The sequence below is a fragment of the Zootermopsis nevadensis genome, unplaced genomic scaffold (genome assembly GCF_977971745.1).
Source record: "Zootermopsis nevadensis isolate Lab colony 2312 unplaced genomic scaffold, Znev_1.0 Znev_ptg000016l, whole genome shotgun sequence".
NCBI lineage: Eukaryota > Metazoa > Arthropoda > Insecta > Blattodea > Termopsidae > Zootermopsis > Zootermopsis nevadensis.
In genome coordinates, this window is record NW_028259148.1 from 6814911 (window position 1) to 6841455 (window position 26545).

General features: G+C 35.0%; 1 protein-coding gene across 4 annotated transcripts in view; it reads left to right on the forward strand.

Annotated features, from left to right (window-relative positions):
• The window catches only part of mnb (minibrain), a 145184-nt gene that overhangs the window by 99159 nt on the left and 19480 nt on the right, over positions 1-26545 (forward strand). For 3 of the 4 annotated variants that reach the window (XM_022079645.2, XM_022079643.2, XM_087349513.1), the window contains 4 exons: positions 2136-2298; positions 6237-6523; positions 7248-7394; positions 10900-11371. In XM_022079645.2, coding sequence (XP_021935337.2) covers positions 2136-2298; positions 6237-6523; positions 7248-7394; positions 10900-11371 — 1069 coding nt within the window. The remainder of the gene's footprint in view (positions 1-2135; positions 2299-6236; positions 6524-7247; positions 7395-10899; positions 11372-26545) is intronic. The other variant, XM_087349512.1, reaches the window with a different exon arrangement.

Sequence of the window (26545 nt, forward strand, 5' to 3'; positions counted from 1 at the left end):
CATTAGTCTTTCATAAACCAAATTGACGTGAACGATTTGAACTATGAGTCAGAAATATTTAACTTTCAACTTGACAATAGTGTGCTTATTGAGTCCCAAATCACATCTTAGAAAAGTGTTGTTTTTTAAAAAATATGTCAGGCAGGGGTAGGTAATTATTGGTTAAATTGGTCTGTTTAAAGTGACTACAGGTCAGAGGTGTGCGTTAGAAACACTGTCGCTAAAGACAACCTGGGGATGAAATTGACTGCTCCTGAGCGTCTTACCTTGATCGCCCCTAAAACTACTCATTGTTACAGTGAAGATTTCTGTCTACTGGGTTGTTGCGCTGTGTAGTCTTGTCGATGTTTGCCAACGTTTCTGAGGTCATACTGCCTCCGTCATCACTGCTGTAAAAACCTCAAATCTTACAATGTTACAGCATTAAAGCACAGCATGTGGCTGGTAATTTTCTTTGGTGAAGTTGATCAAATGAAATGTTGTGCAAGTTGAAGGCACTGAATGTCTTTGATGCCTTTATTTTCCATAATGGATCCACATTACAGTCCATGAGATCTTAAATTTTGCACACAAACCACCACTTTCATAAACATTGGATGAATTAATTAAATTTACTACAGCAAGTGGACATGCTCTCACACGACACTTTAAAGGGTTTTTTTAATGAGAACATAGATTTGTTCTTCCTTCATTTCCAATTACTATATGCTTTATGAACACAGCCTGAAAATTTGTGATTTTACAATACGTGTATGAGAGGTAAAGTCTGTGAGTTTCAATATATAGATTTGTGTGAATTAAAAAAAATTAACATGTGGAAACACAGAATATCGCCAGGTTAAGCACTCATTCGTTTGCATTTTTTTTATTTATTCACATGTTTATGTATATCTTCTTATGTAACTCTTTACACAATTCCAACATTTATGCTTTTTAAATTTTGCTGATGACAGATACAAAGAAATTAAGTTCTGTGAAAATATTTAATAGGCACAAATCTTTGTACTGAAATGTCTGATGTTCTTTACCCTATTTTGAATTGAATTTGGGATTTCGTATAAGTGCGTATTCAATTTCTTACCACACACAAGTGATCATGTGGAATTACACACTAAACAATTTTTTAGATTCTTTCCTTTCAGTAGTCAATGTCATTGATTTTCACAGTTGATATCACCTGTTTTGTACCTCGACCCATATATAGAAATCCAGCAGAGTAAGGTCCACAGATTGAGATGGCCAAGGTTTTGTACCTCCTCTTCCAGTCCACCATTCTCAGAATTGTGTACCTAATCTTCAACTAACGGTCTGTGTATCAGAAAGTGAGGCTCCATCAAGTCAAGAGATTGGCTATGCCTGTAGAACTGGGTGTATCCTCCAGATCAGTGGTATTCAACTTGGGGTACGTGTACCCCCGGGGGTATGCGAAGACATCTTAGGGGGTACGTGAAATTTAAAAAAAAATATGATAAACACTGAATAATCAGTAATGTAATTTATTTAATTTATTTTAGATATAGATTATATACTATGTATAACTTGAATTATACACCAACAACTTTGGGGGTACAAAGTTGAAGAGAAATTATATCTGGGGGTACGCAAACAGAAAAAGGTTGAATACCACTGCTCCAGATGACAGGAGTGAATGTGGAGTAGCGGTGGAACAATATTGACAAAGGAAAACTGAAGGATTCGGAGAAAAGCCTTTCTGTCCATGGCATGGCCAATGCTTATGCTGACAGTCTCAGTATCAGAGCAGATTACATTTTATTGACATCTGAAACAGTGGATTACATTGGCAGACATGGATTGATCTCGCATGGAGCATACTACCCTTCAGAACTTGAGATTTTTCATGCACAGACTTTCAGAAACAATTCATTTCTTCAGTGTTGGTGACCAAATTAATTTTATCTCTTTTATATCACTGGAAGCCTGTGTAGCCTCTTTTTATTTCTGGCGTTATGCGATGTTATCATATTAGCTTTGAAATAATTTTTCATATAAGTGAAGGTAATTTACAGATGTGCTTGTTTTATTTGAGGTTAATGGCAGCTTCCAACTTTCCTTTACCTAGCCTTCTGCACCTTCAGTTTTGAGATATTTGTACTTAATCTTTTTGTGGCTTGCAGGTTGTTAAAGCATTTGACCATGAAGACCAGTGCCAAGTGGCAGTCAAGATCATAAAAAACAAGAAGCCATTCTTGAACCAGGCCCAGATTGAGGTGAAGCTTCTGGAAATGATGAACAGGGCGGACTCCGACAACAAGTATTACATAGGTAAAGACAAAATAGGTGCGTAACCATGTTTCCGACTAGCCTAACATCACTCATCCACTGTTGCATATTGTCTCAGTATTTGTGTTTAAATTCAGTTAAGAGGAAGGAATCTGGTAAGATAATTTAGTCATAATTATGATGTGATTGGAGGAGAGTCAAATAAAGATGCCCATCGTACACGCCTAACAATGTAGAAATGCTGAAATTTTTGTCTGTACAATGTAACATTGGTGTCAGTGATAGTCAAAGTCGCTGATGAATCATATAGATATAGTGTTTTCCAGAGTATGGGATGAGACTTGACAAACTCTTATTGAAATCAACTTTTGATTTATATTCATGTTGAACCTTTAAATCATGACATAAACAATGTTCAGAGGAAAACAGAAAGGAGAATGATAGAGCATTTTGATTTTGTTATGAAGAGAATGGTTGTGTCAAGTTTGGAAACTACTGGGTTAATGTCTGCTGACAAGGATTGCACTGTAAATAAATAATTAGTGCCTCAATGTTTTAGTAATACTTTCCGTGGGGTTTTTGTCTCGTTTACTACTTATTTCCTTCAGAAATCAATAGAATAAATACTCTGATAACGTACTTGTTCTGTCAGAATTATAAATACAGTTTAAAATATTTAAAGGCTTTATTCAAGTAAAAATTTCAGACTTTCTTTTCTTGTATTATTAATAGTCCTATGTTAGATTTGTTCTGCATCTGTTCAAGCTAAGTTGTTGACATAAGACGTGTAACATTATCATCTATGTGACAAAAGTGAAAAACAAGGCCCAGATGCACCGTATAATGCAAAATGTTGTCAGTGTTACCAAAGCAGGGCCATTCTTGAATATTATCTTTGGAGACATGGAAATAAATATCTTATAAATGGAAATAAATGTCTTACATAATATATCTTAAAAATATGCGAACAATTTAAAGTTCAACCCATTATTAAAATGATTTTATATATGCTGAGTGTGAATGTAAGTAAAATAGAAATTGCATTATAAAACCATTACGTTGACGCGGTAACACGTTTGTTAAAATTTTCGTTCAGTGGTAGATTAAACACAGTTCTTACTCTTGAGCCAATATCGAATACATTTGTATGTGTTTTGGTTTATTCTTTGTGAATTTCAAATAGACCTAATCACAAATTCCATTTTTCCAAACAATGCCAGAGTAGTAGATTAATTATAAACAGGTATTTATGTTGGAGAAACTGATAAATCTATTGCACTGTAATTTTGCAGAAGCAGGTTTCTGAATCATATGCGGTTGAACTAATAACTTTTATAACAGGAATTTTACTTTTATCAACAGAACATGTTTATTTGACAGATGGTGCTGTGGCTCATGATAGATTTTGTTATATTTTTGTTTGGTAATACTATGTCAGTTGTAGTTAAAATTTAGTTTTGAAAAAGTTATTGATTGAAAATGCTGCAGTTATTATTCAAGGGTACTATCCTGGAGTTTTCCTATTGGCTGAGGAAAACCATTGAACACTTCAGTCAGAATATCTGGTGCCCAGGTTGAGATCTGAACAAGTTACCATCCAAATATGAAGTGTAATAAAGTTATCATTACATTATGTGACCCACAATACAACATTGTATGAGAATGAGGTTCTATGAAAAGCCTTGGGTTAGTAAGGTTTTGCAGTTGCGTGTAGATTCTTCTAGTATGTCATGGGAGATGTGCTTCATTTTTGAATATTGTTTAAATTTAGTCCGCAGAAAGAAGAAAGGGCTTCATGGGCTTTGTGTCTAAAGCATGGCAGTCAGTGCTACAGAACTAGCAAGTGCTAATAATTTTCTTACTTGAATTTTTAGTACTTTTGTTGTGAGATGAAAAACCATGTTAAGGTTTAGCTCCCAAATCTGTCCAGTTTCTGGTCAGATAACACAGAGGCCTTGCGTTATTAATGTTGTGTTTTGAGTTCAGTATTATTTTAGTTATTTTATATCAATTCATAGGCTTTAGAGAGTTTTGCACACTGTGGAGCTGCTTTTAGTTTCTACTTTCGCCAACAGGTGCTGTTAAACAATAAAAAATAAATCATTTTCTGATCATATGGAGAAAGCTGTTTTATTCACTGCAAAATGGTTTCTTATAGCAGGCAGTGAAACTTAAGTAACAACAAAATATCTGAAAAAATTGCAGGTGTGCACACAACAGTACACATTAACCCTTTCAGCCTTTGGCGCTTCTATGAAAGCACTTGTTTCTATGCTGCCAGTGCTACACACTTCTACAGAGGGGTCTGACATATAGAGGAGAGCTTATAGGACCTTTTAGTGGCACTTAAACTTTTTGTGTTTGTTTTATTGGGTGGGTGAATTTTGTGTTTGAAAACAGGATTGTCAGTTGGCAATGATAAATATGGCAGACATAAATAGTGACAGAAATATTGGAAAAGACATCTACAACCTTTCTCATTGAGATTTACAATCATAAGTAAGACAAATATAATGCGTATACTCCTGTCAGTTTTAGCAGACTTAGCAGAAGGAGTGTATATCTAGTGTATTGTTTCTTTCTCCCTTAATGTATCGTCTTATGTCAGCCACCCCAGTAAACTCTCCGATCGGAAACATGGCATGAGTATGTTTGAAACACATTCTGTTTTTAAAGGGCGTCATAACTTTGTGCTGCTAGGTCCATGTACTTGTTATTGAACTGTTCAAAATTTGTTTTATAATTTTGCTACATGATTTCAGTTTAAATATTTAATCCAGACCATTAATAATTACTGGAAATAAGATTTTATTATACCTGTTGCAAATAAATGTATTTGAATCAGCATTTAGCTGGAATGAAATGCATATTCATGAGTGCAGAAAGGTATGGAGCCCTGTTACAATGTGTTTGTTGTGAAGAACTCTTCAATGCTTAATCACTTTCATGTTGTGTGTAATCATTTTATTCATATTTAAATTTTTCATTATTGTCTAGTTTGTGCTCGAATATATTTTACCACAAAAAGAGAAGTTAGGTTCTGAAGTGGGGTGAAATATGGGGAAATGCATAATTTATGAGCTTCTAAGAGTGAAATTTTCATGCTTCTCTGCTAAATTGCATGAAAAGATCATAAGGATGAACCTATCAGTACTATGGTGATAGCAACATTTTCTTAAAATTGAGTTAGTAGTTGTAACTGATTCATTACCACTACAGTTATCTAGCAGAACATCTGGTGTTGTATTAATGTTTTTCACACTCAATGTGTAGATATATCAAAAGTACAGAAGCAATTCATGTATGCTACGAACGCTTATTTTTATTTAATTCCTGATGGTAATAATAACGTATGATAATTTAAAAGTTGTCAGTGGCACAAACTTGGTAGCAGATCTTGTCATGCTGGTATTATATAAGTACATCACTCAACATCTGTATGATAAACCTTTATATGCTGGGAGCAGCCACTCCAGACGAATTGTGTTCAGTCTTGCTGTACCTTGTAAGATTTGAGGTTTTCACAGTGGTGAGTATGAAGATTTCTGTCTTCTGGGTTGTTGCGCTGTGTAGTCTGGTAGATGTTAACCAACGTTTTAGAGGTCATACTGCCTCCGTCATCAGGGCCCTGATGACGGAGGCAGTATTGACCAGACTACACAGCGCAACAACGCAGAAGACAGAAATCTTCTTGCTATACCCTGTTTTAGTAGTGTAGTTCATTAAAACATTAGTGTGTTGTAAGAAGTAGATAGAAAACTTTAATTCTTTTAATTATAATGGCATGACCCCCCCCCCCCCATAGAAATCTATTGTAAATTATTAGATATGGAAGACAGCAAGGATTTATTCCCTACCTGAAGTGGACTTTGTACATTACATGTGATGCAAACAAAGATTGTAATAAAATCTTATAGCCATTTGAGGAAGTGTAAAAGAATATCTATATAACTCGTACTGAGAACAGTGTATGAGTTTGTTACTTTGTGTTGTAGTGAAACTGAAGCGGCACTTCATGTGGCGTAATCACCTGTGTCTAGTCTTCGAGTTGCTGTCATACAACCTGTACGACTTGCTGCGCAACACTAACTTTCGAGGCGTGTCTCTGAACTTGACACGCAAGTTTGCACAGCAGCTATGCACGGCCTTGCTGTTCCTGTCCACGCCTGAGCTCAACATTATCCATTGTGACCTCAAGCCTGAAAATATTCTCTTGTGCAATCCCAAGAGATCGGCTATCAAGATTGTTGATTTTGGTAGTTCGTGTCAACTGGGACAGAGAGTAAGTGCAATAATATCATGAACATATAATTGTTGTTCCCTTTGAAATATTTTGAGCAGTAAATTCCTTAGAAATGGCATCCTGTCACTGCTGATTATTTTAATGTCTGTCTAACTCACTCTCGGTCTGAACCCCCTACAAATGTTCGTACATATACTGGCCATCCCAATGGGAAATATTTATGTTTTATTTCCTGTCTCCTAATCATATTTGGAGAATTACTTAAATTGTTGATGCTTCAATAGACCATGCATTGATTTGGAGCAGTGTTCCTTTTACATTTTGGCTGCAGTTCCAAAGTTATTTAAAATAATTGTTTGTTATGAAGTAATTGGTTAACATGTGTTACCTAAATAGGGCCGGTAGAGGATTGAGCCTGTGGTTACCTGAAGTTGAACACAAGTTTTCGAATAGAGAAACAGATTTTTCTGTTAAATAAATGTTGAAAATGCACATTCTTTAAAGCTTGTGCTATGACTGAAGGTCTTGCAGAACTGTCAGGACACTTTACCTATATTCATACTCTACATAGCAAAAACCAAGTACTTGAAATGTTCTAAGTTACAAACCAGTTTGTAGATTCCCTAAAATAGGTCAGCATTTCATTGATTTAAGTTATGAATTTTGTTGCTTTGTTATACTTTGATCTTGGAACATAGGTATCATAGATTTGATTGAACTATGTAAACTTACAGTTCTAAGAAGCTGTTAATATTTTATTCAGATATACCAGTACATCCAGTCAAGGTTCTACCGGTCACCTGAAGTTCTTCTGGGAATTCCATATGACCTAGCTATTGACATGTGGAGCCTGGGATGCATCTTGGTGGAAATGCACACTGGGGAACCCTTGTTCAGCGGGGCAAATGAGGTAGGTCATGGTGAATGCTGAATAGAAGTGTCGTACTCATAGGAAAATATAAACTTATGGGTAGAAACATGGAATATGTATTAAATCCTAGTAAGTAAGTTGGTCCAGAAGTAAACTTAAGGAAAACTGATTGTAGGGTCAGTCAGAATTTGATTGGATTGTGAAATTTGATGTTACATTAACTAATATTAAATTAATTTCACGGCTAAAGAAACATATATACATCTTTAAATGTTGCAGCTGTTTTACAGTAAAACCCCTCAAGTTGGACACTCCTCTATATTGGACACTTATAATTTTAATGAGTGAATATCCTATAATTTTACATATCCACAATACCCTATATCTTGGACACCCCTTTATCCTGGAACTTGGTCACGCCTTTTGTTGTAAGTTGGACAGGTGCATGCATGCACTTCCCTTCAATGCTTTTATGGGAAATGTTTACAGTTAGTATTTTGCTGTTTTGAATTTCTGACTGATGAATGCCTTCTACCTGAGGATTAGCTGATGGTTGAGGGTGAGACATTGAGCACATCATCAGATTGCAGTGAAAGTGTATAGTTATTCTTTTGTTTAACCCTTCACTGGACTATAGTACTATTGCTGGTACAGTTTTACTTTGTCAGTACTGTGCTTGTAACTGAGTTAAACATACGAGGTGCGATCGGAAAGTTTCAAGACTGCGCCTATAAAAACCCGTACACTTATCTCAGGTATTAAATTCAACCATCACCCTCGAAGTAGTTCCCCTGGGAGTGAACACAACGATCCCAGCGCCGCTGCCAAGCCTGGAAGCATCCCTGGAAATCTTTCTTTGTCAGCCTGTCAAGCACCATCTGCGATTCTGCCTGAATCTCTTCTATCGTCTCAAATCTCCTTCCCTTTAGCTGAATTTTCATCTTTGGGAAGAGGAAGAAGTCACACGGAGCTAAATCCGGCGAATAAGGAGGATGCGGGATGACGGCCATGGTGTTTGAGGCCAAAAACTGCCGAACTTTGAGGGCGGTGTGCGCTGGCGCGTTGTCATGATGCAGCAGCCAGTTGTGGTTGCGCCACTTTGCTGGCCGCTTCCGTCTCACATCTTCACGCAACCGCCTCAGGACCCCACAGTAAAATTCAGCATTGACCGTCTGACCTGCAGGAAGAAACTCCCTATGGATGATCCCCTCCTGGTCGAAAAAACAGATCAGCATTGACTTCACATTGCTCTTGACCTGTCTTGCCTTCTTCGGTCGTGGTGACGATGGGCTCTTCCATTGTGAAGATTGCTGCTTCGTTTCCGGATCGTACCCGTAAACCCAGCTTTCATCACCTGTGATAACCTTAGAAAGGAAGGGGTCGGTTGTTGCAAGATCTTTGAGCTCCTGACAAACGAGAAGTCGATTCTGCTTCTGGTCCTCAGACAGGAGCCTTGGCACAAACTTGGCTGCGATGTGTCGCATGTGGAGTTCTTCCTTTAGAATCAGCTGACAGGTCCCATAGCCTATCCCAACAATGTCGCACAAGTCGTTGATGGTACGACGTCGATCTTCGTGAATGGCCTGCCGAATCTTCGTAACATTTTCGGGCGTTGTGCTCGAAGATGGTCATCCAGAACGCTCGTCATCATCGACAGAGGTTCGGCCATTTTTAAAACGTGAATGCCACACAAAAGTTTGTGCACGACCCATTGCGGACTCCCCAAATGCTTGCTTTAGCATTTCATAGGTTTCCGTAGCCATTTTGGCGAGTCTTTGGCAAAATTTGATGCACACGCCATTCCGAAATCACAGGAGGGTCGGTGTAATGCACTACCAAAACGCCCGTAACTAAGAAACAAATGCTAATTCGATGATGCCGGTTGGCACACTGATTCACTATGAATGTAGGCCGCACTCCCTAGCGGCAGAAGTTCATACTACATCCGGTTCACCCTCTATTGACACAGTCTGGAAACTTTCCGATCGCACCTCGTATATGGCCAGTTAGCATTATGTGAATTGCCTAAAAGAAATAATGGAGTTGTGTGAAAGAAAGTTATAATTGGTTTCTATGATGTGACAGTGGGCATTATTGGTTTCTGTGTCACAGCAGTGGATGATGTGTGATTGTTTAAAATTTGGTTAAGTAAGGCTTTCAGTTATTCTTCATCTTAGAAATGTATTAAATGAAGTAAACATCTAAGAAGGGAGAAGGTCAGATACAACAGAAGCACACCTCCCTTGAAGTAAAATGTACCAATGTTTTTCAGCTGAACAGCTATTTATAAAAGAATCTAGCAAATAAGAATACACATAAATGTTTTCACAGCTAGTAGTAACATTATGGACACGTGTACAGCCATGCGTTGTAGTGGAAGGGGTAGGGGTGGTAGTTCAGTACAGCTCTCAGGCATTGAATGTGGAATGGTGGATTGCAGGCTTACTTTAGGGAGGGGAACAGAGAGGGTGTATTAATGGTAGTCAGTGCAGAAAGTCAAATAAAAGCCACTGCTAGTTAGGAATCGGTTGTTATGACAAAGGTGCTAGGAAAATGCCACTTTGTTGCCTTCTTGTATTTACACTTTCTCAGAACTGTATTTATAAAAATGAATATAGTTTCTTCCTTACATTTTTATTCCTCTGAGGTATTATTGGAAATTTGAGATGAGACAAATGTGAACTGTTACATGTACATACAATGTTTGTCCATATCAGTGAGTTCCATTAGCTAGTGTAATAATCATTCTTTACTCCCACCCCTCATCTTTAATGGAGCATCACATTCAAGAGACAACATTTCATTGTGAGTATAATTGCCAGTCTGTTGGCAATGATTTTATATTAGTATAAAGTAATTTGTTTTATCCAGATTAATTTAAAATCTGGATTTAATTAATTACGTCTGTGACTGGGTTGTAGATTGCTTTATAGATGATTATAAAATACCACATCATGTAATATTAATTTTTCTGTTATCTGTTATGTAATTACTTAAGAGAGGCTAAAAGGTATTTTGAACTTTAATGTGTACTCTTTTTTTAGGAAAACTGCTTCATCAAGCTGTGGACATGGATTCTGTTAATGTGCCCTCAGTCATACTATGAAATCACTGTTATAGTGTATTAAACTTGCTTTTGCTGTTTTATCCTTAATCCTTGTAGTTTATCAGAAGTTCGCTAATACATGTAATATTCAAAATACGTTGCTTATATTAAGTCTGCCCATCTATTATCTGGACAGGCTAGTTAGGAAAGAAAGTAATGGCTTTCAGAAAATTATGATTTGGAAATATTTTTGCCTCTTATAAAAGGTATTGATATGTGAATCGTAGGACAAAAGTTGTCTGTGCCCTGCGCTCAGTTTCAGAAACACTATTGTGTGAAATACATTTTTTTTAATGTGCAGTTCAAGGTTCTTTACATTGAAATAGCAAACCAATTGAAGCAATGGACCTTTCAATGCGAAGGATGCAGTGAAGACGTGTATAAAGTACTGTGATGGTTGTGTCAGATACTATATGAATAGTTTGCTCTGTTGTGTAGGTGGACCAGATGAACAAGATAGTGGAGGTTCTGGGCATGCCATCGAAACACATTCTTGATCAGGCCCACAAGGCACGGAAGTACTTTGATAAGCTGCCTGGTGATGGTTCTTATGTGTTGAAGAAAGCGAAAGATGGGAAAAAGTACAAGTTACCGGGTACTCGGAGACTTCATGACATATTAGGTGTGGAAAGTGGGGGCCCGGGTGGGCGGCGACTAGGTGAGCCAGGTCATGCTGTCTCGGACTACCTCAAGTTCAAGGATCTGATACTTCGGATGTTGGACTTTGATCCCAAGACTCGAATTACACCTTATTATGCACTTCAGCACAACTTTTTTAAGAGGACAGCAGATGAAGGCACCAATACGAATAGCAGTGCGAGTAGTGGTAGCACGAGCACCAGTCCTGCTGTAGCCGCCCTTGTTGACCCTGGTAGTCCTGGGGGAGCTGGAAATGGAAATGCACAAATGGGTAAGTTGTTTTCATTTTTTCTTAACATAAAATTTATATGGTGTGTGTTCATACGTATTGTCCCAATGATCTTAATGTTACAATGACATTTTACATTGAAGCATGTGGACTAGCATGAATCCAAACTGTTGCGATTTACAGACTAACAGTGTTCTGCCCACATATCACTTTTTATCAGCAAAGGTTTCATTGTAAGAAACTTGAAATATTTTAATTTTACTATAGTCATATTTGCACTAAGATTAGTCCCTTAGTTTCTAACAAAGGTGTGTCATTGAACTGATGCTTATTCTTGGATATTTTTCTTTGTCTTTTGAAAACATACAGCATTTCAGAAACTGGCTCTGCTTCTGCCATTAGGTAAAACTATGCGACCTAATCCATTAGGACCACTGGATAAAATGAATCTAAATATCCAGGGATTGAGATTAGGTTTTAGAATTTAGAATTTTGCCTGATGATGGAAGCAGAAGCAGCTTCCAAAATGTTATTTGTTTCTGAAACTGATAGATGAAGGAAAATATCCAAGAATTATACATCAGTGTACTGTAAGATGTGTGACTAAATACTTTAAACTAAACATTTGTGTTTTCTCAAATGCAGGTTTAATTTTTTATGGTTATTACAGCAAGATTTGGTTGTTTGAATTTATCTTATTTTTACTTATTTGTGGATCTATGCCCATTCTTACAGAGACTGAAAATGTAAGTGCACATATATCTTGTAATGGTTGTACCTTTTCAGAGTGTTTATTGGTATTATGATGAAAATGCTTTGTCTTTTATATGTCACAAACATAAACTCCTTCATATTTGTAGTAGTTTGGCTGACAATGAAAGACTAGTTATGTGAATGAGTATAAAAATTGATGGGTTTGTATCTGCAGAGAGAAAGAGAGACGTTCATTTTGAGGTGAATTATATAAATTAACACATTTTTTAAGTTTGTTAATTAACATATTTGTTGCAGGTGCCTTATCACAATATGCCCCAATATATCAAGTAGTTTAGATTATAAAGTGGCTGTAAATATGTTATTGTTTTAGTAAATAAATAATTCAGAACCTGCTCAATGAGACAGTAATTTTTTTAAAGACACATTACAAGTCGTTGGTGAAGAACATGACTGTCTTTTGGGTTTTTGTGCCATGTAGTCTGGATCAATGGTCTGGTCGAGGTACTGCCATATCCAAATGGTTCCCATACCTCAGATCGATACCTCACTTGTAGCTTGCTGATCACCCTGATGATTTAGGCAGCAAGCACCTGTGAAATGTCTGTAAAGTTCTACCTGATTTCTCACTCGTTAAGGTTTCTAAACATCCTTCAGATGTTGTGATGTCATGTGTCGTGGTATACTGTGAGTGTAGATTTGTCAGTATGGGATGATGAACTTTGCTCTCCTGTAGAAGCCTCTGCAGGTGACCATTAGCAATTCAAAATCTGGACAGGTTGAGGGGAAGAGGTACAAGTATTTGCTTAGTTCCTTTTAAAGTGAGGGGTAGCATGTCTAGAATTGGCCTGTCTGTATGTTCCTGTGATGTGGACAATTTTCATTTCAGCAGAATAGTTTCTTTATAAAAATTGGTGAGTGGAAATCCTTGTCTGGTGTTACGTTATTTCTTGTTGTGATATGTGTCATTCTGGCACAGAATTGCAGATGATAGTAGCTATGTAACACTTTAGTTACGTTGATAAGCTTTACGCTTCGCTGAATCTCTGGAACCAGTATCACATATTGATTTTTCTGTGGCAGATAAATATGATGCTTCAACTGTACATAAAAATTGTGCAGTTTTGTAAACATTAGAAAAATACAAGACCATTTACACTAAATTTCTTATTCAGTAGAACAGTTCAGATTTTAATGTGGTAGAGAAGTTATGAATTGGAGTAATGTCACTGTTTCAGGAAGTCATTTAACATTTCAGCATAATCAGAAAGATTGATTTAATTAACCAATGCACAAAAGAACGTGCTGTTGTGGTTTCTCTTTATTCCACAGATGAAAATGAGGTTAGTGTAGAAGTTAAATGAGCTACATGATTGTTTATGTATATTTAATTGTTATATCTTCTTTTTCTTGTTTTACTTGCAGAAAGTTACAGATATGAGTATGTTTCTTCATGTTCACATAAAATGGATAACATTATTGTTATTGACGTATTAAAAAGTGAATTAGATATTACACATTATACATTCGAGAATTTCAAGATTTGTGGTGTTTTTAAAACCGGTTGTTACTTTAAAAAATGTGCACGTGTAATGGATCATATTCTAGTTTAATATTTTTAAGAGGTGAGAATGATAGGATCATGTCTGTAATTGTATTTATACAATCCACAAGGTGTATATGCTTGCTTTTTTATATATGTTCTTTCTCTGTGCTGTTTTCAGAACTTACACAGTATATCCCAAAAATATGTATATACGCATTCAGTAAATGAAATAAAGACATTTGTAAACGATGTCATTATGTACTTAAGCATTAGCATTTAGTGAATTGGCAAATCTAATTTATGTGTTTAAAATTAATTCTGTTGGCTTGCTTCATGCTACAGTTGACAGCGGTGAGCAACTGACTGACAAGTACCACCAAAGTTGCTGCTGTTTACATATTTTTTGGATACCTGTGTTTGGCTAGATAGTCGCACAAACCTCATGACCAAGTGATATGAGTATCTTTAATTAAATATAAAATGCAAACTGATCACAATTTTTGAGGAGAAGTTTCTGAGTAGGTTGCATTGTATTCATAGATATATGCATTATAATTATTCTTAAGACAAAATTTTATTATCAGGCTTATTTCAGTACTGTATTCAGAAATAAAAGTTAAAGAAGTATTTTCCTTGCTATTGTCTCAGAAGGAAAGGTCAAAAATAGTTTCTTTGTTATTGCCTTATTTTCAGCAAAGAATTGGCAACATCACAATTTATATTTATGTATTTGTTTTAGAGAACTGTATTGAAATGCCACATTCCCAAATTTTCTGATTTGTTAATGATGTGCACCACTGCTTGATAATTTGAAATTAACATTTGCTAATTTTTAGAAGGGGATTAATGTGTTCTTGTTTATTTAGCTTTTGGAAGTGTATGTAATCTGGTTTAGAAATTACACCAGATCTGGTGATATACATTAACGGAACCGCTGGAAATTCTGCAGATTGTTTATTTGGTGATTTTAACCTCTAAATCCAGCAGTCTGAGTACATAGTGACAGCATAAATTTCCTGAATTTTTAGGACTTTTATGTCTCACCCTGGCACCAGCAAAATGTCATTTGTCTGCCATCTCTTGGTTTAAGATCAAACAAGCTACAGCATTAGCCTTGAAATGTGATTCCACCACTCACATTTATATGGAAGTCTTAGAACAGTGTAGTACAAAGCAGTGTAGTTGTGATATTGGAAGTTATGTAGACATTTCTGACTCTGATGATGTTGCTGCTTCTACCGTAAATCGATATCAGAAAGCAAGGAAATTGAAGAAGAAATAATGGGTGATGCGAGAATGGAGAGACCTAGATTGAGAGATCAGAAGTGTGATTGGCAGTGGGAAAATGTTGACTCTTTTATAACTTCCAAAACTACTTTGATTTTGATACAGAAAAGTACTATTCATTAGAATAGTGTGGGCACAGCAAGAGAATTTATTAATTGTGTATGTTACCTAGACAGATTCTTATAATTCAAATAATGTTTCATGTAGATGAAAGCTATATTGTTTACATTTTGGAGATCCTTACTGTCTCTGTCTTCAAGATGAAGTTAGTGCGTAGTGGGCTGTGCTGATTTCTAGAAACAGATCATTGAGAAACTTTTTTTAATCTGTTGAGCAATAGCCAGTTTATAGTGAAGCAGAAAAGTAGGTCTTTGAAGGGTCAGTCTCCTTTACCTTGAAGATGGAGGCAGTATGGATCTGCAGAATGTCTATAATACAGTGCTGACACTAGGTGCAATCAGTTCAGAAATAGGATTCTCACCTCACTGAACTGCTGCAAAAGCCCGAATTCTTCAAAATTCGTGTTCTGCAACACCTGGCATTTGTAACAGATTGTCGAGAGGTTTTGTGTGGCTATCTTGTCTGCTTCTAGCTGTCTGTTACATTACAGTCTTGAGTTTCTGTTTGTTGATTAAAACGACATTATGTTGTTGCTGAAACTTTGGTGTTGGCTATGTGCAAATGATTAGTAATCCTAATTTGTATTCTGTATTTTAATTTCCTGAAGACCGACACAGTTACTAACCAACACAGCCATGGATATATGATTAAAGCAACAAAAATGCATACAGTATTTCATTTAAGAATATAAGAAAATTATCTTATTCTTTTTACATAAAAAGATAATGATAATAGGGGAAGGTAATTATGGTATATTTCAGGGACATTGCCAATGAACACATTTGACATTATTATTAAAAACAATTGTTTAAGGGTTTGTGTAGGATATGCTTAATTATTCTGCAAATAAGTCTTTATTATGTTTATCTTTCAGTTAATTTTTTAGTATAAATTTGAATTCTTCATATACTATCTGCTGTTGTATAATTGTCATGACTCTTGAAATTGGGATTCTTTGCATATCTGTTTTGCTTTGATTGGCTATATTAAAATTTTGGTTTTGTTAATTTAATTCTAAATACACAGTTTTGGAACTTGGGTATGTGTTTAAATTGCTGTTTTCATTGAATTATTATTAATATCATTATATTGATCAAATTAATTATTATAGTTTTACATAAGGAGCTGTACAAGAATGAACATTAATTTTAAAATATAACTTTTTAATTCAATGTTATCTTTATTAGCATTTGTTGTATTTGACATGTTTTCACGTGAGCAGGGTTAGATTTACGAAGGTTTCTCATGCAAGATGTTTGTATCTGTGCAAAGGAAGAAAGGGAGAAATTATTTTCTGTATTGCTGTTAAATTTAAAAATGGAATTCACTGTTTAATAATTTTAAAGGTACATAATCTTTAGGTAACAGGTGCTCTTCAGGTATCGTACAGAGTGTTTTCCTGTTAAAATGAAACATGTTAATTATTTTGATCATAAAATTATTAAATTGTTGGTTTGACATTTCTGTTGCTTTAATCAACACACATAATTTACAACTTAAGTTTTTAAATGTTGTTCATCATCCATTTCTTCATCAATAATTCATATAATACCATTTCAGATCATCTACCATTTATTAACCTTTCCTTCTAATGCTCTGCATAATCATCTTTGTCTCAAGGTTTTAAAGACTAATAATAAGCATAATTTGTTACCTGCATACATCTTTACCTTTATGCAAAATGCTATGGGGCTCAGAAACACTAAAATCTGTGCACATTTTAGATCTTTGTGGTGCATTGTGATATTTTAAATTTTCATGCTATATTGAATGCTCTGCTTTATTCATGAACATGCCATTATTCATTTCCTTTTTATTACTTAAAATGAGTTATAATAGTAACAGCAGTGTATATGTTGCATTTGCCTAAAAAGCACTCATTAAAGTTTCTCTCCCCCACCTCCATCCAGGATCTTTTGCTGAACCATGGTTCTCAAACTTATAATTTCTGTGGAGTCCTTCAGCAGTAAAGAAAATCTTATGTTTTTAAGTGCTTATTTTTAAATTTTAACTATGTTTTAGGAAGCAGTTTCTGTTGTGCTTAGTTGATGTTGCAGGTAGACCCACTTCTTGGCTGCAAGGGAGTTGAAGTCAAATACAGTTGGAAAGCTCTGTGCTCATGTCATGTTCTGCATTAAGCCAGTTTTGGTATTTCATTTTTATTGCTGCATATCTTGAGAAAACTGTTTCACACAGATATATAGATGGAAACAGAAGTAGCTTCTTCACAGCTATGCTAGAAATATGTACAGACTCTTTCTTCAGACCAGTCGAGAAGTTATTCAGAGGAACATTTGTTGTGTATCTTTCAAACCCATGTTTGTCAAAATGTCAGTTCATTTATCATGTTGTTTTATCATTGCTCTCTGAGGGGGAACCTGAATGGGTTTTATAACCATTGAAAGTCTTCTAACACAAGTGAAAAATACTCTTTCACTGTAGCTTTAGATTTCACATTGCAGTTCATTCAAAAAGTCAGTTTCAGAAAACAGTCTGTGACTCTTTTTTATTCCAACTGCATCCTCTAGTAGTCTATTTTGAATGTGATGGATTCAATTTTTTCATCTTATGAGATAATTGTAGTAGTCGTACCTTGGAATGATAAATTTAGTCCATTTTCTTTGTGAAAGTGTCTTCTAGGCATGCTAACCTCAGGAGCCACACTGTTAGATGTGATGAAAACTGAGAAGGATTGAATCCTAGCATAATGTGTGAGAACAAACCAAAACTCATACCTCATGAAAACCATTTAACCTCCTTGAGCAACAGTAGTGTTGTATAACTGCTACACATCATCTCAGAACATGCTGAAACTTTTGAATTCAGTGATCCTGTTTTCATAAAGTTTACAGCCTTCAAAAGTTTGTCTAACACCATTTTTAGTACCTTTGGAATTCTTTTCACAGCATTAGCTTTTTGTTAAATGATGCAGTGGCTACTAGTGCATTCTTATGTTCAATAAAACCATTTTCCCAACTATCGGTTGTGTGTTGTCTGTGCACATTGTTTCAAACTTAGATGTCCATTTCAGCCATTTTCAGGTTAATTAGATTAAAGTTTTGCCATTACAAGCATCTTCAACTTGTCTGTTATATGCATCTCACAAGCACAAGTGAAACAGAAAGACAGGCAATGTAAGTGGATTCATAAACTTGTGTAGCAAAATGCTGACTGACTGGCTTTAATTAATTCACACTCTGTTATGTAATTCATGTCCTCTGTTCTTCTCTTGGCTGCAGAATTTGAAAGTGGAGCTTTCTTGCAACCTTCAAGTGATATCACAAAAGTATGCTTGAAACTCTTGTCTTCTCTGCAAGATATGATGAGATATTTTAGTAGTCATGGGTTTTGCTACAATGAGCAATATGATAGCTTATTTTTTGTGATATTTTCTATGTATTTTATTTCAGCTTTAATGATTTATGTCAGTTTATTTTTAGAATTCTTCATTTTGTCATATTTACGTCTAAAAATGTTATAGGCTTGTCTTTTCAGTCAACAAGCTTTGTATGCAAAGGCTGATGTTGTTTTGCGATAACCATGGAACTGTTTCCTATAGTTTGGTGGCATAATACACATTGGACCTCAGGCTTGTTGGAATCACCAACACCTGTAATCCAAACTGAAGCTAACTATAATAATATTTAATGTTTAAAATTAACTATAGTGTTGTGATAGAAAGGGCACTATAAAATGAGTTTTGTCTACTATTAGACAATATTCTCAAGCAACACCCCAGGGTTCTGCAGAATACAGTTTGAGAAACACTATTCTAAAATATTTCTAGGACATGTTAGAGAAAAGGTAAATTCTTAAAAATAAAATTGTGTCTTTAAAATTCTCAGATATTACACTTGGAAAAGGTTTACTGTCCCTGACACATAACAGACATCCAGGAATAGGTAATTTCAATCAAAGAATTATTATTCTACTTGAAAATTTAAAATAATCAGGACTATTTCTTCATAACATTTAGATGAAGAATAACTCCTTTTGGCAAAAAATGATAATTCAGAGCTGTGCATTGCAGAGTGCTCCTGAAAGGACTATTTCTTTTATTTTGGATATGACTTGTTAAAAGTATATTATAAATATTTTCCTTAAACGTGCTTGTGGAATCCCCCCTCCTTTTTTTTGAATAGTTAACATTGAATTCTTTCATGTGTAAAATATGATCACATCTACTTTGAGACTTGTATATTTTAATTTGAAATCATAGTCTGAAAGATGTGCTTAGTGATGACAACAGTTTTTATACTTGTCATGACTTAAAAATTCTTCTCTGCTACTGCAGTCAGACAATACTAGGTTGGTGAGACTTATTTTGTTCATACTTCTGTTTGTGGCTAGCAGCAGCTGGAGAATGGCTCCACTCCTGTTTCTGTATCGCTGGTTGTCATTACACTGACCACTAACCTTCAAATAACAAGTAATAAAATACCAGACCAAAACCAGTAATCTTAAAATTAATAATATTAACAATGATGATGTCAGATAGTGACAACCTGTCACCTGAAGGTGGGAGTAGAGCTAACATATGAAATGTTACATATGTCATATGTGGTTGATACAGTGGAGAGTTTCCAACATATTGGTAAAATGAATGCATCATAAACAATTAGAGAATCATGTGATTCCAACCTCAGTGTCCTAAAACAAGTGATTGAATTGAAGCTGAACTGGAAGAAACTTCAGATTTTCTACTACATAATTTTAATATACTTGTACAGAAAGAAAAGTCATGAAAGGCTTATGGTGGTGAAGTAGTTTGTCTTGTGGGTTGTGGTGCTGGATAATCATGTAGGTAACCACCAGTGTTTCAGAGGAATGTGTTGCTTACATTTTGAATAATCTCTGTGCAATATTTATACATTATTCATGGAGGCATTAGATTTCTCTAAAACATTAGTAATGGCTTCTGAATACATCACAACTTAGAAGACTGCACTTGTCATTATATGCTTGCACCTGAAATTAGGTATGCACAGTATGAATTTAAAATTGGCATTTCAAAAGAACTACTCTCACCAGTGGCTTGTATGCAAATGCAGTTTCATGCTTATCGTTTTTGGGCTGCACTGATGAGCCTTTTCTTTTCGTAATGAGTAGTCATGTTACCACTGGACTCTCAGCATCTTCTGTGTAACTTTTCCACATGTGCCTGGCCAACGATCTGTTCTGTCATCTTGTATCATCATACACAAATTTTCACCTTAGTTTTTCCCATCAATCGAAAAAAATTTTATGCAGTGGCTCTTGACTTACATCATTGGCCATGAAGTCCTGCGGCATAGTGAACTACTTTTCCACCGAGTGGCGTTGCTCAGAGTGCGCCCAATGGTGGCGAGTCAATCCAAAATGTGATTGTTACAAGTTTCAAACTAGATGGTGAAAAAAAAATCATATGAATTCCAATTCAAAATTCTAACCCAGTTTATTATTAAGTATGAAGGAGAATATTTAAAAAGGTATTTCTAATAATAGTTTCATTCAGAGTAATATTATCGGACTTATTATGCAGATCTAATAATAAGATCACTTGCAAGAAAAGAAGAAGGATACATTACATAACCTGGAAATCTCTTGATGTGCAGATGTATTACCTGCTCAGTTTGTGACTCGATGACTAACTCTAAGCGGGGGCTCAACTAGCGCTAGTGGAATTCCTCCACATACTTCCTAGTACCTCCAGTAAGTGACCAGCCCAGCTGTGTGCTGGTAGAAAGCAATGGGACTGGACATGACATGGCAGCATTGCATAAACATATTGGAGCACAAAATTATAAGGTCATAATAAGTTCTTCATTGTTGGAATTTTTCTTTAAAGTGATTGGCTGTAAATTATTTCAGTGACTTAACAGTAGTTTCTCACTTTGTTGGACAGTATAGATTTTATAGGTACTGTACCAAAGTTTGTCATATATAATATTAAAATGTTATATTCTCAGTATGCATGCCCCAACTGAGTATAAAGGGATATGATACAAAGGACTGTATTTAGTCTGTTCCCCAAGAACCAGATAAAATTATTTTAACAGTATTTCATTGCAAACATAGATATTTTCAGCGTGATATTTGGGAATGAGAGTTAACATTGAACTAGTAATGATAATGAGATTAGAGTAGTAAACTGGGCTGTGTTAAAAAAATGTGTTTGTCAGGAATAGTGTTCCCACATTACAACATTCACAAGTACCCCTAGACTTTTGCTGACTGATTAGTAGACTTGCAGTCAGATCGATTAAGTCTTCATACACAGCAGACTTCAATCAGGTACTCTTGATGTCAGATTTTTTTGTGTCTGACTGTGGTAGTGACCACTATTTGATTGTTGTACAGATATTGTCTGTAAGTACATTTCCAGTGCAAAAGTTTTATATGGAGAGATTTAATCTCTAGGAAATAATGTTGCGAGACTTAAAGGAATGTCTGATTAATGTAAGACATGGAACTGTTAGACATTTAAGAAACAAGAAAAGGGAATATATGAATGATAGAAGTAATGAACTTGAAACAAACAGTAAGCACAATGTCTATAGGCCTAAATAAATTTAAGACGTAACTTGATAAAATTTCAGAGTGGTGATCTGCTTGTAGTTTCCCATGATGCTTTGAATAGGTGAACAAATTAAGTAACAGCTTTTTAATGAAAATTGGGTTAAAGATATTAGGCAAACATAGATATATACACCTAAGCCTAATAGTTTTTGAGGTTGAGATTGCCATTGAGTTGAAAAGTTATAAATTTCTGGTTATTGATCAAATTGTAGCAGAATTGATCCATGCAGGAAGTAAAACATATTCTGAGATCCATGTACCTATTAATTCTATTTAGAATCAGAATTGCCACCACAGTGAAAGGACTCTATTATGTCTGTTTGTAAGAATGTTGTACAAAATTATATCAACATTTTCTCACAGTTAAGCCCATATATATGGGCATAGATGGAAGGATAATAATTGAATGGCTGTTGATGAAATAAGATGGTAGGGATGAATCTTGGGCTTCCATAAAATACAAGAAATTTATTGAATAGCAGAGCAACTGTTAGTTTATCAAGGAGGACCGTGCTCCAAAGAGTTATTTATTACCACCAGAATTTTTGTACTTTAAAATGAAATTATTATTTTTTCTTCATCCATTTACTTTGGTGATATAATCTATAATTTTGTGTTTTGTCAAATTTATTTTCAAACTAAATTAATAATTTATAGCAAGTTGTATTTAACTTTACCTTTTTTTACTTTCCTGTTATCATCATTGCATTTATTGATTTTTTTGTGATCCTGTTGTATAGTTGAAATTCAGTGAGGAAAGCAGTACATTGTCCATAATTGTATTTGTCCTACTTGCAGTGGGTATTTGTGTGATTATTTTGCCATCACTGCCAGATAGTGTCCGGATGTTTATTCATTAATGTGGCTGAGCTTATGAAATTAGAGTGCTGAGGCACCTAGCACTGATCCCCACTTATGAAAGGTATACATAGGTGACTTATCAGTAATATGTTAGGATTGGAATTTTGCTTATGTAAAAGCAGATGCATGTATATCAGTGAAGGTTAACATTTGAAATGGGATCAGTGATAATTTTTTTTTCTGTCCAGTGTTCCATACCAATTTTCAGAGTAACATAATTGAAATACAGGATGCTGAATGATACGTGTGCATAAATTGCCATCACATTATTTGTTTCACTGTATCAGAATAAAATGCAGTGTTAGACATTTAGCCTGCCTGTCATGTCATGTTTAGCCTTATTGTATTCTGCCTGTTCTTGGCTGAAAAGTGACAGACTAGAATCTGTGTACCTTTGCACTTTTGTTGCCATGTATTCCCGTGAGTATCTGTGCAGTTTTCATTTATAATCTGGCAAACAGTTGAATCTGAAATTCATAATTGATTGCTGCTTACCCCAGTATGAAGTTGTTGTGAAAGGAGTGGTTTGAAAAAGTGAAATTGTGTCTTTACTGTAAAGAAGTCTTTTGTCTGTTCTATGGAGGGCATTACTTAAACATCAGGATGTCTAGTTTCTGTATTTAGAGACTGGGTAAATGAAAAAAAATGTAAGATAGTTATGATAAAATTAAAAGCTGATTAAAATGTGGGAATGCTCACTACTGTTTGGTTTGGAACCTTCTTATTACATCTATGAACAGAAAGGTGAAAAATGCAAAATTATAATTTGACCTATTGTTTTTTGTGGGAAATTTGGTTTCTCATAATTAGGGAAGAATGTAGGTTACGTGGAGGATGTTTCAGAACAGGATACTAGAAAAATATTTGGACCAAAGAAAGAGAGTTAAGGCTGGGGAAAGCTGTATAATGAGAAGCTTTTTGACAACAAACTATTTTCCATTGCTGAACACACTTGAGCATTGATTCCATTAATCTCATAGTAGGTAGTTAGTTATTAAACTTTATTTTTATTGAACTATATATAAAGTAAATATGTAATTTGGTTGAATAAGTTTAAACATTAAAGTATGTTTCTTACAAAAAACATAGTTTATGGACACATTTCCTTGTTGAATACGTGCTTATCATAATGCACAGTTGCTCACTGGATTGTTTTGAAAATGAAATTAATTTCAAAATTTCCCCGTTTGAGAAGAACAAATTCTTTCATGTGAATGGAAATTTTTGTTTGCTCTTTGGTAGAAGATACTTGGAATGTTGGTTCTTTCCCCTTACCCCTGTTCATGTGCTACCTTCTGAATGAGTATCTAGAACATGTCTTCCCCTCATCTTCACCCCATCTGTCACACTCGAGACACTTAGTTAGACATCATACACTCTTTGGCACACTTCAGACCAACTGCATTCAGACAAGTGAGGCCTTGCTGCATTGTAAATAAAATTAAGAGGTATAAATCAGAGTGTAATTCATTCACTTTTCCTTTTACATATAAAAATTATTGAGGCTGATTGAAAGTGTTGTGTTTTTCTTAATCGTACATGTTGGACCCATAAACACACCAGACCAACCTTTACAGTGTTGAGTACTGAATTCAGTAAAGTAATCTTTCAACAGAAAATAGCAATGCCTTCACTTTTGTTTTGGAATGCAGCCTTGTCTCCATTACACAAAGTAGGGATCTTCTTTCTCGTGCTGGAGTAGGTAGAATCTGTGCTTGCTGCATGAGTCTCATTTGTGATATTTTCAGATTTGTTCCTTTGTCATTAGAATTAAGAATTGTTGTGTTTAAATTGAACATCGTGTCATGCATGAACAGTGTAAAATATTTTTTTAAATTAGTTTGTTTGAGGAAAAAGAAAGTAATAACTTTTAAATTTTATGATGGCTTGTGATTGAAATGTTTTTCTTTATATAGAAATGTTAATTCCATTAAGCAACAGAAACTTTAAAAGCAAATCATTTAAAATGAGGGGAAAACAGTGGTATGAACATGATTTTCTTAAATATTCATCTGTGAGAAAGCTATCATTTTAATTGTATTGACTTTTTTTTTTATTTATTTATTTATTTACCGTCAGCTTTCTGTACTAGTCGTAGGTTACTCGAGGTACATTTCATTAGCTGTATTTAAGAACTTGTGGGAGTTCAGAATTATTTGCATTCCAGTTGTATGTGTAACAGAAGGGACACATGCATTGTACCCTCTTCTCCATTATTTACACAACATTTACAGAACATAATGCATAATATATTGTCAAGTTTAAAAGAATTAAGGTTTTCCCCTTTGATGTATTGTCATTATTATCAGTTTTTTAATTCAGGCAGTAATGTGTGTGATGGTGAATGCTACACATAATAATATGGCAATAATGTTTCATAACAATGCAGTCTTGTTACCATATTTCTGAATCTGCTATGTGTGATTTTACTTATTCACAGCTGAAACCCATATATACTTTGTTGCAGTTTGCCTCAATCCATGCCTCACTGTTATATCTTCAGTGTCTTGCAAAGTGTAGCTTTTTTCATTAATTTTTGTCCCATGCACCCATGCCTTTCAAAAGAAAGATAGGTGATGTTAGCATTGTAAGTAGAAGAATAAATAAATAATTTATTAAAAGGGTACTTATATAAATGTATCAGAGTCCACAACCTTTTTAATTAGTTTTGCAAGTTTAGATCATCTCAGGAATGTGTCCTTTTTATGTGGAGGTAGGCCTTTAGCAATTTTATTAAGGAAACAGTTATTTTTTCAAACGTGTTTTTATGGTATAATAAAAAAGCATACACTTTGGATCATATTGATATGCATTGGAAGCTATGGAACATGGATTTAGCGCTGTGTAGTTTAGTGATAATATAAGTGAGTTCCAGTGAGTTGTCTTTGTAGCTAGTGGAAGCAAAATGGCATGACACTATCAGATTTTATTACTGATTGACGCTACATTTGTATTGCCACAGGTGTTGGCAAATGGTGATTGCTCCTTGAAATAAGGAATGATTGCCTCCTTCCAAACCATCGTCTAAATTAAACATATAAAATTATATTCACATTTGTTTGACACTATGTGTATTGTTAAAAGAAGAGTGGACGTTTGTATTCGTGTGGAATTCACATTTCCCAAATGCATTCTCTTTGAATCTGCATTTCTCTTAGATCTCCTTGTTAATTTATTGCAGATATAATTAATGTTAATTTCTTTGGGTACCAATTTTAAATTGAGGTCCCATGGCAGAAATTAACGTTTAACAGTAATTACATAGAGCAGCATTGTTTGGAAATTTCGTCAGATGGATAGATATATTATTTTATTTGTCCTGCTCAAGATATCAGGGATAGAGGAATTTTTAGGGATAAGTAGTTTTGTGGTATGAAAATGGCACAATATTTTGTTTTTAAAATTTATTTGTTTATTTATTTAAGCTCTGAAACCATGTATAAGGAAGAATAGGATTTGGGGTTTTCATGGCGGTGAGTCCAAAGGAAGAAGCCACCTGACCACCTCTTCCAAGGTGTTTTTCTCCATGTCAGTGCTTAGTCATCCATTTATTGCTAATCTTACTGTGAATACAGTGACTTAATTTTTGTCCTCCCCTTCCTTGAGCCTTTGTATGTACGACCCTCAATTACTCTGACTTATGTCTGTTTCCGGTGCTGAGAAGAGCACATCAGGAACAAGAAATTCAGGTTGACTAACAGGGTGAAACCTGCAGTCTGTGAGTGGTGTTGACAAAGTGAAAGGTTTTTCTTTAATGAAATGTGATAAAATTTATTTATGTTGGAACAAACATGTTCTGCAGATGGAAGGAGTACCTTGAAAAATGACTGTAATTAAAAGTGCTACCTGATTGCCTACAAACAGTAGCTTCTTTAAAATAAAATCATGCATTATTTGTGATTACCTTTTACACAAGGCAATAATTATGCTTTACATATCAGAATAATGTGAAAGTCAAATATTTCATAAGATGTTGCTTAGCAGTTGCTTATGTTTCGTCAGCCCTCTGAAGTCTTGCCAGGTTTATTAACAAAAGAAGGCATAGATGTCATTACACATGTAGAATTGTGAAGCGTAAGAAACATTATGTAACTGAAAATGACTTCTTTATCTGAAAATATCTTTGTTCT